We start from the raw sequence: 14,560 nt of genomic DNA on the forward strand, positions 1-14,560 counted from the left end.
TTTTGGGGTTGTTTGTTACACAGCTATAGATAACTGATACAGCTTCTTTGCTCATGCTATTTCCATTGCTTAGAATCCTTCTCTGACCCAACCATAATTTTTCCCATGCAGGGAATTTCTACTCACCTTTCAAAACCCAAATCCTGTGTCACTTTTTCTGCCTCTCCATGGTCTGATTCAGATTCTCTTTCCTCTGGGAAACTCTATTTTGAGGCTAACTTAGGATATTCATTTTCCATCTCATCCATTGTTTGTGAATGGCAATATAAATCATTTAAAGCTCACAGAATCTTATGAGAGAGATGTTATTATTATCCATTATCCCTATCTTACAGGTGGAAAGGCTGGGGCACAAAGAGATGCTCCAACTCACCTTGGTACTAAGTGACTCAGCAGCGATTCAAACCAGGCAGAGCCCAGGCAAACCACCATGGTATATGGCCTCTAATTAGAGTCTAAACAGTAATGGCACTTATTACCCCATTTAACACAGAATCCAGACACAAGTGATTCCAGATCTGTCACAGGAGCAGCTCAGCGATCTCGGGATTCTTGGTTATTTCTCTGAGATTTTCTTATCCTCATGATCACAAGATAGTTGCCATGGCCTCCCTCTCACACGATAACTCCAACATAGGGAGGAAGGATGAGCTTCTCCCACATTTCTGAAGCTCCCCACAGACTTCCTGGACCATCTCATTGGTACTGAGTTACATGACCACCATTAGCCCAATCACTGGCAAAAGGTGCCTGGCACCTATAATTGGATCGGCCTCAGGTTTTGATTTGGAGGTTGGCCCTATTTCCGCTGAGCTCATGGCTGCCTATATCTGAAGAGTTATTTTAGCAAGGAGGTTGGGAGTTTGGCTCTTGGCCAGGAAATCAGCATTTTCCCCACAGTGGTCAGCATTAAGAACACCTGAAATAAAAGCACACGGAGACTCTGTTTATTGCAAGAATCCACTTTCCCAGGTTTGCAACATGGGTACATTGGCCTTGTCTCTCCCAGGCTACACGGAAGTCCTAGGGGAGGTTCCCAGGGTGAGAGGATAGCACTCTGTCTCTGGGGACCAATCTCTCTCCTACCTTGGTCATCACCCTCCTTCCCCACAGACACACCCCTCTGGATCATGTCTCAAGTGGCCATGATTCCCAAACACCAGCGCATTAAAGGTGTTTGTTCACTGGTCCACCATGGAATGAGAAAAATAAGGATGCTGGAATGAGATTCTTATAAAGCTAAATTGATTCCATTTAAAGGAAAGCTGTTGTTGACTTCCCTACTTAGACTCTCTGATGGCTTCCGGAGGCACTTAAAGGCCAGGCTGCCGCCATGGCTGCGGAGCGTGCTCCAGGCACAGCTCTTTTCATATCTCACTCGGCCGGCCTCCCTGGCAGCCTCATTGTTTCTCAAACACACCAAGCCCTTTGCCTCTTTAGGGCCTCTGCATTTGCTATTTGTTTTCCCTGGAAAGTTCTTGTACTAGTTCTTTACAAGGTTGGCTACTTTTCATTCAAACCTCAGCTCCTCTGCCACCTCTTTGGAGAGAGATCTGCCCTGACCATCTCCAAAGCCATGACCATCTCCATCTCCGTGTCACCACCACATTCCACTGTGCTGTTTGCTTGCCTTCAGAGCCCTCTCAGTACCTGACATTGTGTTTTTGTTGACTTGCTTCTGAGATAAGTTGTCTCTTCTGCCTGAAAGTAAAACCTACAAGGGCAGAGGCCTTCCTGGACTGTCGCAGTCTCCTTTTTGCCTGTCTCCCTACCTCCTGCCTGTCCCCCTACAGCCCATTATTCTCACCTACACAGTGAGAGGGATCCTGCTGGATTCAAGTCAGATCATGTCTCTCCTCTACCCAGAACCCTCCACGGCTCCTAGCCACAATAGCCTCCTTCTAACTGCCTGAGCTCTTCCTAGCTCAGGGCCTTTGCATTTGTTGTTCCATCTTTCTGGAATATTCTTTCCTCACATACCCATATGGTTTGCTCCGCTTACTTCCTTCTAGTCTCTGTTCAAAGATCACCTTAGAGAGGCCTGCCCTGCTCACCCTACTTAGAGTTGTAATTCCCCACCCCATTTCCCTCTTTATTCTTCTCTATCGTATTTATCATCATGGCATACTTATACTTATTACCTAGACTATTGTTGTCTCCCCCAGGAGACTATCACTCCATGAGGATGGATTTTGGGGGCCTGTTTTAGTCACTGCTGGGTCTCCATTGCCTAGAACAATTCCTAGCACATGTGAGGTGCTTAAATATTTACTTTTAAAAAATATATAGCCGAAACCGGTTTGGCTCAGTGGATAGAGCATTGGCCTGCGGACTGAAAGGCCCCAGGTTCGATTCCGGTCAAGGGCATGTACCTTGGTTGCGGGCACATCCCCAGTGGGGAGTGTGCAGGAGGCAGCTGGTCGATGTTTCTCTCTCATCGATGTTTCTAACTCTCTATCTCTCTCCTTTCCTCTCTGTAAAAACTCAATAAAATATATATATAAATATATATATAACAATTTTATAAAATTCACCCATTCAAAGTGTACAAGTTAATGGTTTTTAATAAATTCACAGAATTGTGGAACCCTCACCACAGTCTTAGAACACTTCATCATCCCCCAAAAGAAATCCCATACCCATTAGTAGTCTGCTCATCTCCCAGTGCCTGGTACAGTGCCCCTCTGGAAAGACTACATTTCCCAGTCTCCTGTGTAGCAAGAAGTGTCATGTGACTAAGTTCTGGCCAATGGGAAGCAAGCAGATTTTCTCTTCTTTGTTCCTTGCTCATTCTTGCTGTCTGGAATGTGAACAGAAGGGCCAGAGCTCTAGCAGCAATACTGGACCCTAAGGTGGAAACCACTGGTTAACAGATACTGGAGGGACCAGAAGGAAGGGGTCTGGTGGGTGTGGAGGTGCCACACCACCTCTAGTCTCCTGTGTCTGCATGACAGAGAAATGTCTGCTGTATTGAAGGTAATGTTTTAATGTGAAAATGTTGCTGTTACTTGACATGTCTGTCACTCACAGCCAAATCCAATCTCAATAAATGTGTCTCCATGGCCCCCCTCACGATGAGGAAACTGATGTGAGGGACATTAACCTCGGGACATTATTTTTTACCCAAACATTTGGAAGAAAAACAATGTTCTCTTTTTTATTTTTCTCAAATCTAATTCATTTCACTTTTTTTTTTTAAATGCTAGGATTTATATATATATTTTTTATTGATTTCAGAGAGGAAGGGAGAGGGGGAAACATCAATGATGAGTCATTGATCTGCTGCTTCCTGCATGCCCCCTACTGGGGATTGAGCCCGCAAACCCAGCATGTGCTCTTGACCGGAATCCAACCCAGGACCCTTCAATTGGCAGGCCAACACTCTATCCATTGAGCCAAACCGGCTAGGGCCCTTCTTTAAAAAATAAAATAAAATAAATAAATGCCTACATACACTGACGGGTAAAGAACATCCAGTGAATTTTTGAGATATTCTTTTGCTTTGGGGTTGTAAGCCTCCACCCCAAGTCCTCTGTGGCTACTCTGTCCTGTGCCACCAGGAGGATCAGTGACGGGAAGATCCTGAGCTCGGTCTCAGGAGGCAGAGAGGCCCGCACGTGAATCCCACATCTACTATTTATTAGTCATGTGATCTTGGGCAAGCCACTTCCCCTCTCTGACCCTCGACTTCTTCCCCTGTACAAATGGAGATAATAATACACACCGGAGGGTAGCTGGAGGTATGACTTGATTCTAAGGTGCTTTGTGCTCCCTTACTAGAAGCTAAATAACTCTGCCATTCCGGATACAGCCGCCTCTCATTCTGAATCACACTCAGAGGCAGTTTCACAAACAAGGATGGTTTAATATATTTCAGCATGTTTCCATTCAACAGTATTATATGAAAATAGAATTCTTTACTTAAACAGCAAGGCACGAAACACTGTTTATTTAAAAATACACATCAACATCAATGAATCTGGCAAGACACTTCAGCTCTCAACCGAAGAATGGGCAGGTGGGTGTCACCAGCTCAGTGTGCTCGGCCACTGATGGTAGGAGACCCTGGGAGGCACTCGGGCCAGGTGTAATGCACAGGTGACCCTCGTGGTGAGACGCTTTCTCCCTTCTCTGTCCTTTTCTCCCAGTGATGGTCAGGGAGGAAGTCTCGGGTGGTGCTGACCTGACTTTAATGCCACTCAAATACTTGCTTGTCTCACTTTGCAACAGAGAAGTGACAGATCTCAAGCCCTGAGCCTCAGCGACACCAGCATGGAGACCTCCTTCCATCGAATTTATTTTTCACAGTCACTTTCTATTCTTGACAACGAGTGATATATGTTGTCCATTACCGGCAGCAATAAAAAAAAAAGTTACCTTTTCAAACAACTATAAGTTTTAAAAAAAAATGAATCTGTTTCAAGGAAAATATCTGGTAAACAACAATATAAAATATAGCCAAAAAATAATGATGATGATGTTAAGAAACACTTCATTAGGTCAACCTAAGACTGTTTCTAACATATGTCCTGCAATTTTCTGCTTCTAAAGCAAGGAACGAAGAAATACAATGACAACTGGGTACCTTCCTAGATAATCTGTACCCAGGAGCTAACCCACTCATCTCTCGCTCTTCTTTATATTTTTTAAAAGAAAAATAAAAATAAAGATTAAAACAAGGGAAGGCTTAAATCATTGTCTCCTAAGCTGTACTTCAGTATCTCTGGTACCAGCTGGAGCTGCCTGGTGGGAGATTTGTCTCTTCCTAATGATTGTGGCTTCAAGGAGGTGCACCACCTTTAAAGAAAATTGGCCTTTTTTAAAAAACAAAAACAAAACATAGGTGAGAATCTAGTCTCAGTGACAAAGCGTCCCTGATTTGGAAGAGGGGAGTCACAAGGGCTTTCCCCCACCAGGGTAGCAGCCTCACAGAGAGATCTTCCTGCTATTTCTGCTGGCCTTCTTCCTTCCCTTCCAAACTAGGATGAGGCAGCTGAGGGTTGCCGTGGAAACCGGCTCCATCCTCCCACAGGAGGCTGCCAGGCCTGATTTCCTGCGGAGTTAAGAAGCAAGCGGCAGCAGGGGTCACCCAGGCATGAAGATGGGTTTCCCTGGGGATATCCTGCCTCTTGCCAATCACAGTATCTGTCTGGGAATCCTGGGGGCGCCTGGAGGCTGAGGGCCAGGGAAGCCCCCAAGCCCCCCAGTGCTGCTCTAAGAGACTAGCTCCCGACACATTCGGAAATCTCAGGCCCTCTCTTCTCTTTCAGCTAAAGCTAAAGTAACTTAGCTCTGTGTGTGTGTGTGTGTGTGTGTGTGTGTGTGTGTGTGTGTGTGTGTGTGTCTGCATCTCGGCCATGCATGCCTCTGGCTCTGATGCCAAACAGAACTGTACCTCCATCATCCCCTTGAGTCCAAGGAATGCATTTGCCATTGGGACAATAAGTCTGTTTGCTGAATTCTACTAGCTTATGAGCTGTGTGACCCTGGCAGTCACCTCACCCCTCTGAACCTGTTTCCTCATCTATGAAAAGGTGTCACCATCCCCTCTTTGCAGAGATGATGTGAGAAATAGAAATACGATGTCCATTGTGCCTGTCACAGACATTTAGAGAGTTCTCAATAAACAGAATCTAATATTAACAATGCTCACCATCATATTAAAGGTTTCTAGGCAATTTTTTCTCTTTGAGCTCCTCTTCCCCACATCCCCAAACTGATGCAAAGGCAAGTTTTCATCATTGATCTGTTTGTTGGAAGGGTGGTGAACACAGGAAGATGGACCATTGGCCTAAGAACCAGTTAGCAGGTTCCTACCACCTCCTAAAAGATCACTTCTAATAGTTAGAACAGGGTTCTCAAGCTCCAATGCCTTCATGGGCCAGGAGGTACAAGGAATGGAGAAGCAGAAAGAAAAAATTCCACCAAGTAGAAACCCTGGTGACCCAGAGCACATGTCCTAGAAAAGGGAGGTGGCTGCTTCTCAACTCTGGCCAGTGGTTGCCCTTGGGAATAAGGGCCCAGTGTGCCCAGTTTTTCCAAGTTTTCAAGAGAAGCTGGACATTTTGAATCAACTCTCCCAAAGATGATATGGAAACAATTTATATATAAAACAGGTCTGCAGACTGCATCATGTCCACAGCTGGAGTTTCTGAGCTAGACTGAAGGAAACCAAAGCCTCCTCTGTTTTTGCTTTGCACAGTCCAAGGAGCCTGGCTGCTTCCTTCCATCAGGATGTCCTGTGGGGCCTGTGACTTTCTTATTCCCGACTTCAGTCTCAGCATTAACAAGGCTTGTCCCATCTGGAGCCCATCACTCTAGAACAGCGAGCTCCACTGCTCCAAGCCCAATGTCTAGAGCAGTGGTTCTCAACCTTCTGGCCCTTTAAATACAGTTCCTCAGGTTGTGACCCAACCATAAAATTATTTTCGTTGCTACTTCATAACTGTAATGTTGCTACTGTTATGAATCGTAATGTAAATATCTGATGTGCAGGATGGTCTTAGACGACCCCTGTGAAAGGGTCATTCGACCGCCAAAGGGGTCGCGACTCACAGGTTGATGACCGCTGGTCTAGAGGGTGCTCACGATCTGAATCGTGGATGCATCAGCTTCGGAAACCCTCCTGCACTTTCTCAAGAATCTTGTGAATGGAGAGATGAGGGAACCAGAAACAGGTCTAAGGACTCCTTTGGCTTCAGCTAATTTAAGAATAATTTGGGGCCCTAACCGGTTTGGCTCAATGGATAGAGCATCGGCCTGCGGACTGAAAGGTCCCAGGTTCGATTCCGGTCAAGGGCATGTGCCTTGGTTGCGGGCACATCCCCAGTGGGAGGTGTGTAGGAAGCAGCTGATTGATGTTTCTCTCTCATAGATGTTTCTAAACTCTCTGTCCCTCTCCCTTCCTCTCTGTAAAAAAATCAATAAAATATATTAAAAAAAAAGATTTAGCAGATTAAAAAAAAAAAAGAATAATTTGGGGACCAGCTTATTTCAAGGGACACACTGCTAGGTCTCAAATGGCCTTTTTAAGGCCAGCATCTGCTTTGAGTGGTTAAGGCCTCAACCACACCATTGTCAAGGGCTTGGACAGTGGCCCCTCTGGGAGTTGGGGCACAGCAGTCGGGACTCCTATTCTGCTCTGTTTGCCCTAACTTTTGTGGGTGTCATAAGGTGAGAGGAGCAAGGTGAGCCAGGCGCAGAAAGAGTCTCATTTTGGTCTAAACCTTCCTCTCTCAGCTTCCTTTCTTCCCTCTTCCCCCAACCAGCCTTCCAGGTAAAAAGCAGTAAAATGCTGAAGCTGATACTGTTGGGTGTTCGAAGCTGTGCACCCAGGCCAGATGTGGACACAGAAAGTTGGGCGATCCAGGTGCAGGCTGGGTGGGGGCAAGCGTGTGGAGACCGGTCTGTTCATGGCCGGATGCGGTAACGGATGGGCACATCGTGTTCTGGCTGCATCAGCCCGAAGCCGTACCTGCTGAGGTCAAACTCAGGGATCTCCACGTTGGGGTTGACCAGCTCCAGGTCAAAGTTCGCCAGCACAAGAAACACGAATCTGCAGAGAGATGGCGTGGAAGGTGTGAAGAAGAGGGAACATGGAGGGCTTGTTCAAAATAAGGCAGGAGAGATTCATAAAGATATATGGATGGTGTATGTAAACAAATGTACTTGCCACCTCCCACAACCACATCAAAATTACAACTAAAATCCGGAACAACCATCATTCAGAACCACCTGAAATCTGGCTGAATGGAAGTCCTGCAACTAGAGAAGTAAAGAAGAAAGCACATTGAGACTGGTAGGAGGGATGGAGGCTCAGAACAGGCTGGTCCGACACCCACGTGTGGTGATTTTTTAATCAGGAGGGATATCTCTAAGGCAGCGGTTCTCAACCTTGGCTGCACATTAGAATCACCTGGGAATCTTTTTAAAATCCTGATTTCTGGGCCTCATCCTCTGGAAATTCTGTTTCTTTGTTACTAATGTTGTGGCCCCACCCCATAACAAAGAAACAGAATTTCCGGAGAATGGGGCCCAGAAATCAGGATTTTAAAAAGATTCCCAGGTGATTCTACTGTGTAGCCAAGGTTGAGAACCACTGCTCTAAGGCCTCCCATAAGAAGCAAGGGGTCCCAGCCCCACATCAGACTCTCAGCCCAGGGTTCCAGAGCTAGGAAGAGAAGTCCCCATAACTTCAGGCTATAAAACCAGCAGGGATTATGGCTGAGTGACACAGAGGCTGTTGGAGTCCCAGGTGTTCCTCTTAAAGGACCTGCCCATGAACTTACAAGGATTTCGCTTCCTCTGAGCTTCAGGTGGTGGCTTTGGGGGAATCCAGAGACATACGGGTGGGGGTTGGGGGGGAACTGGACTGTGACATTGGGGTAGAAACTCAGGGGCAGCTTTCTCCCAGACAGGGATGCTCACAAGGGTCATTGTTCCTGTGCTGGAACCTCCCCCTACACAGAGCTGACTGGCAGCCATATCTGAGTTTCTATCATGCTCTGCCCTGGTGATTCCCTGAGACCCCATCCAATTTTCACCCCCACCAAGCTGTTTGTAGCAGCTTTTCCCTGGCCTGTCCTGGTTCAGGCTTCAGACTTTGCTAAAATCTCTCAAAAAAGTAGCATCTGGCATCAGTGTGCCCCAAACCTACCAATAAAAGGCCCAAGACCTGGCACTAGCACCAGCCTGCCTTCCTTCACAGCTGGGCCTCATCTGGCACTTCCTAGTCCAATACAAGTAGCAGCCATCTGCAGATCTCTCTGTAGCTCCTGCCAGATGGCCGCAAGCAGTGGCTGACTTTGCTCCTCCTGGAAGGCCCCAGAGCCAGTGCACCTGGTGATAGCTTCAGAGCATACCAGATTACAACTCTACCATTTCACATGTGACACACTCAAGGGAAAGACTCAGTGAGCACCAAAGCCCCACTGAAGCAAGTCCTGCTCCATAAGGATGTCTCCTGCAAAGCAGCTCTTCCACTGTAGACACAGCTGGTCCTCACAGCCAACTGGCCTGGAGGTCAATTCTTCCCAGTGACACCAACAGCAACCAAGGCTCAACTACAAGACTGTGCATACAGCCCACACAGAGGCACACTTAGAGTGCCCAGCTCAGGTGACTGAGGAGACTGGGCCACTGGGCCTTCAGGACACTCTACCAATTCCAGGAGACATAACAGCTCTACCTAATACACAGAAACAAACCCAGGGAAGCAGCCAAAATGCAGAGACAAAGAAATGTTACAGATGAAAAAAAATGGAAGCAAGCAAACTACTAGATACAGCGTTCAAAACAATGGTTATAAGGTTACACAAGGGTCTTAATGAGAACTTCAAGGGACTTAATGAGAGCTTCAAGAAAATTAATGAGAGCGCAAAGGGACTTATTGAGACTTTCAAGGATCTTAGTGAGAATGTCAAAGACATGAAAAAGGACCAGTCAGAAATTAAGCATACACTAACTGAAGTAAAGAATAATTTACAGGGATCCAACAGTAGAGCAGAGGATTCCAAGAATCAAATCAACGATTTGGAATATGAGGAAGCAAAAAACACCCAATCAGAAGAGAGGAAAAAAAGAATAAAAAAATATGAATATAGTGTAAGGAGCCTCTGGGACAACTTCAAATGTACCAACATTTGCATTATGATGGTATCAGAAGGAGATGAGAGAAAGCAAGATATTGAAAACTTATTTGATGAAACAATGACAGAAAACTTCCCCTACCTGGTGAAAGAAATAGACTACAAGTCCAGGAAGTGCAGAGAATCACAAAAAAAGAGGAACCCAAGAGGCCTACACCCAGACACATCATAATTAAAATGCCAAGGTTTAAAGATAAGAGAGAATCTTAAAAGCAGCAAGAGAAAAGCAGTTAGTTACCTACAAGGGTGCACCCATATGACTGTCAGCTGATTTCTCAACAGAAACTTTGCAGGCCAGAAAGGAGTGGCAAGAAATACTCAAAGTGATGAATAGCAAGGACCTACAACCAAGATTTCTCTACCCAGCAAAGCTATCATTTAGAATTGAAGGTCAGATAAAGAGCTTCACAGACAAGAAAAAGCTAAAGGAGTCCATCACCACCAAACCAATATTACATGAAATGTTGAAGGGTATTCTTTAAGTAGAAGAAGAAGAAAAAAAGATAAAAAATATGAACAATAAAATGGCAATAAATACATATCTATCAACAATTGAATCTAAAAATCAAAATAAACGAACAAGAAACATAATGAACAAAATGAACTGATGAATAAAATAGAATCAGAGGCAGGGAAACATGGAACAAAATGATGAATCTCAGAGGGAAGGGGGGATGAAGGGGTGGGAAGAGATTAACCAAAGATCTTATATATATACCAGAGGCCCCATGCATGAAATTCGTGCAAGGGGCTTGGCCCTCGTAGCCTTGGCCAGCTCTCATAGCCCCTGGCTTTGTCCGGAAGGTCATCTGGAAGGACGTCCAGAAGATCATTTGGCTATTTGGCCTAATTACCATATTAGCTCTTTATTATATAGGATAGGCATTACCTATGGACACAGACAATAGGGTGGTGAAGGCCTGAGGTGGGGTGGGAACCAGGTGGAGGAGGGCAATGGGGGGTGAGGGGAAGGAGACATCTGTAATACTCTCAACAATAAAGATTTAAAAAATAAAAAAAGATATATCTACCCCTATGTTCATTGCAGCATTATTCATGGTGACCAAGACGTGAAAACAACCAACAACTGAAGTGTCTTTCAATAGATAATTGGATAAAGAAGATGTGGTACATATGTATATACAATGGAATACTACTCAGCTATCAGAAAAGATAAAATACTGCTATTTCCAACAACATGGATGGATCTTTAAAATATTATGTTAAGTGAAATGAGTCATACAGAAAGTCAAGAACCATATGATGTCACCTCTATGTGAGATATAAAACTGAAAGCAACGAATGAACAAACATGACAAACAAAAACTCACACAGACAACAGTAGGGCGGTTGCCAGAGGGAAGGAGTTTGGCGGGAGGTAGGAAAGGGTAAAGGGGGCCAAGTACATGGTGACAGAAAATGACCTGACTTGGAGAGAACACACAATGCAGTATACAGATGATGTATCATAGAACTGTACCCCTGAAACCTATATCATTCTATTAACCAATGCCACCCCAATAAATTTAATAAAATTAAAAATAACAAACAAAAAAGGAATAAGGGAGGAGAGCAACGGCCTCCTCCGGAGTCTGCCCCAACTCTGACTTTGGGAAAAGTGAGAAAAGGAGAGTGAGAGAGCAGGAGCTCCTACATGTGTGCCACCCTGTGGGCATACATCAGGCAGGCCCATGCACTAGCATGGCTGACAGGCGTGAGCAGAAGTGACCTGTGTGTCAGCTTCACACCAAAGCATTTCAGAGCAGGTGCTGCACTCCAGCTTCCCTTGGGTCTGGAGGTGTGTGGGCCTCGCATTGAGATGGAAAGAGCTGAGTCTCTGCATGGAGGGGAGAAGACCCCCAAACCCACGGCCGACTTTGTGTGAGTGGGAACTAAGCTTTGTTGTCACAGCTGCTGAGATTGGGGTGTTGGGGGGTCGTTTGGTTCAGCAGCATAGCCCAGCTTCCTCTGATCAGTATGAACAGCGACTCCTCTGACTCCCCCCACACGCTCACCCTCCCTCCCAAACACCTGGAAGTCCTCACCTTCTGCTCTGGTCAAGGCTGCTGCTAAATCACAGGCTACCTCTGTGAGATCACACACAGGCACCCCTCCCTCAAGACGCTTAACTGTGTCTGTGGGGAAACTGTCGAAAGGAACAAACTTGCCCTAATCGGTTTGGCTCAGTGGATAGAGTGTCGGCCTGCGGACTCAAGGGTCCCAGGTTCGATTCTGGTCAAGGGCATGTACCTTGGTTGCGGGCACATCCCCAGTAGGGAGTGTGCAGGAGGCAGCTGATCGATGTTTCTCTCTCATCGATGTTTCTAACTCTCTATCCCTCTCCCTTCCTCTCTGTAAAAAATCAATAAAATATATTAAAAAAAAAAAAAGGAACCAACTTTGCAAGAACAAGTACTCTTTACTGCCATCTTCTGGAAAACTGTCCTAGTAAGTACACAAACCATGTTTTTGATGTCATCAGTGTGCCCATAAATGTGGTGGCAGCCCTGCCTTATGTCAACTGCTTCCTGCCCATCTGCCTTATCTTACTCAGCACCACCCTGTCAGTAAGGGTCAGCACTGGGTCTTCAGCTCCTCTGCCCCCCACCATCCCCCCACTGAGACCCAGGTGCCCAAGGTGGACTGAGCACCTGGCAAGGATTCTCTAATCTTACTGAATGAACGATAAGAGGGAAGACAAGGACAGAGCAAAGTCAAGCTCTGGATGGAAGTGCTGGATACAGAACTTGTCTCTCCTCTTAAGGGTGTGGGGCCCTTGTCAAGTTTCTCGGTTTCCCCATCTGGTCAAAGAAGGTCAAAAAAGTGGGATGTATGAAGTCTGGTCAGTGTGGCTCAGTGGTTGAGCGTCAACCTATGAACCAGGAAGTCACAGTTTGATTCCCAACCCCGACACATGCCCGGGTTGTGGGCTCAATCCCTCTGTGCAAGAGGCAGCCGATCAACGATTCTCTCTCATCATTGATGTTTCTAGCTCTCTGTCTCTCTCCCTTCCTCTCTGAAATAATAAAAAGATACATATTTTTAAAGTGGGATGTATCCCTTCCAGCTCTGAAGCTGTAGGATGCTGGAGGGTGAGTTTATATCGGGTGGGGGTCCTGTATCCACACCTGGAGTTGGATCCTGGTACCTCCACTCACCAGGTGTGTGACCTGGCAAATGATTTGACCTCAGTGTTAGACTGACACCTACCTAGCAGGCTGTCATGATGATTAAGTGAGATAAAAATAACAACCACTTAGCTAATTTATTGAAGCACTACATGCCAGACACTGTGCTAAACATGTAGTATCCTAATATGATCTCTATCTGTCCGAAAGCTTTAGAAGGTAGGAGCTACAGCAGGTCCTGCTATAACACTTGTTTTGAACACCTGACTTTGTTCCGATGTGATTGACATATTAGGGCACGAGTGAAGCTTAATGCAAATTTCATATTAGCTTATGTGCAATTTTATCTGTGAGAAACACAAGGAGAATGCAAAACCTGCACCCAGCTGAGCTGAGCTGAGCTGAGCAGGAATTCACAACACACACACACACACACACACACACACACACACACACACACACACACCTAGACTCTATCCTCCCTTGACCCCAGCTCACGGTGCGTGCATGTGCGTACGTGCACATGTGTGTGTGTTATGTGCCCCACCATTCATATCAAATGTCCAATTTCAGATACCCCTCCTTCCACACTTCACAGTAGCTCACAGCTGCCATCCCACCCATGGTCCACTTCCACAGTGAACTTCAGGTCGTTTTAAGAGTGAAGTGCCGTGCCGAAACCGGTTTGGCTCAGTGGATAGAGCGTCGGCCTGCGGACTGAAGGGTCCCAGGTTCGATTCCGGTCGAGGGCATGTACGTTGGTTGGCACATCCCCAGTGGGGGATGTGCAGGAGGCAGCTGATCGATGTTTCTCTCTCATCGATGTTTCTATCTCTCTATCTCTCTCCCTTCCTCTCTGTAAAAACTCAATAAAATATATTTTAAAAAAAAGAAAAAGAAAAAAAAAAAAGAGTGAAGTGCCGTATTTTCTGTAGCACTTGGGTATTTCTTAGCCATTTAGCATGTGTAAACCTCTGCTGCCATTTTCCCTAGGTTCTTATCTTTTTCTCATTGTGTCACACGGGTGAGGTTTTTGGCCCCATTGCTCCCACAATCCCTGTGGTATTTAATGCGTGATTTCTCACGGCACAGTGATTTTGGGAACACTCATGAACAGAACCAGCTGTTTTATGACCTCCATTTTACTGCTAGATAAAACTGTGGCAGAGAGGTTAGTGTTAAATGCCCATTCACTTAGCATAATACCGACCCGGTAACAATAGTGCGATTAGTAATTACAATAGTAACTAACATTTATTAGGTGCTCACAATGAGCCAGGCAGTGGGTTAAGTGTTTAGAAAGATCTCATTCCTCTGTCCTGACACCTCTGGGATGCAGTATGACCAGTGTAAAGAATATGCCTCTGATTTATCTTCATAGAAAAGAAACAGCATGTGGCCAGGCAGCGGCTGAATTTCCCGAGAGCAAACAGGGTGTGGGGGTGGGGAGAGAGGATGAGAGCTGTACCCGTGGCTGATACACATGTCCTAGGAAGATTCCCCTAGACCAGTGGTCAGCAAACTCATTAGTCAACAGAGCCAAATATCAACAGTACAACGATTGAAATTTCTTTTGAGAGCCAAATTTTTTAAACTTAAACTATATAGGTAGGTACATTGTTATTAACTTCATTAGGGTCCTCCTAAGGCTTAGGAAGAGCCACACTCAAGGGGCCAAAGAGCCGAATGTGGCTCGCGAGTGTGGCCACGAAGTTTCAATTGCACTGTACATGTGCGCCCGCACATGGTATTTTGTGGAAGAGCCACACTCAAAGGGCCAAAGAG

At 45.8% G+C, this 14,560-nt stretch overlaps 1 protein-coding gene across 1 annotated transcript in view; it reads right to left on the bottom strand.

The window, feature by feature from the left end:
* Positions 1–6,853: 6,853 nt before the first annotated feature.
* PTGIS (prostaglandin I2 synthase) overlaps positions 6,854–14,560 on the bottom strand; it is a 39,581-nt gene continuing 31,874 nt past the window's right edge. The window contains exon 10 of the mRNA XM_036322935.1: positions 6,854–7,555. Within this exon, the coding sequence (XP_036178828.1) occupies positions 7,411–7,555 (145 nt within the window). The 3' untranslated portion in view covers positions 6,854–7,410. The remainder of the gene's footprint in view (positions 7,556–14,560) is intronic.

Source organism: Myotis myotis, unplaced genomic scaffold, assembly GCF_014108235.1.
Source record: "Myotis myotis isolate mMyoMyo1 unplaced genomic scaffold, mMyoMyo1.p scaffold_m19_p_9, whole genome shotgun sequence".
Lineage (NCBI taxonomy): Eukaryota > Metazoa > Chordata > Mammalia > Chiroptera > Vespertilionidae > Myotis > Myotis myotis.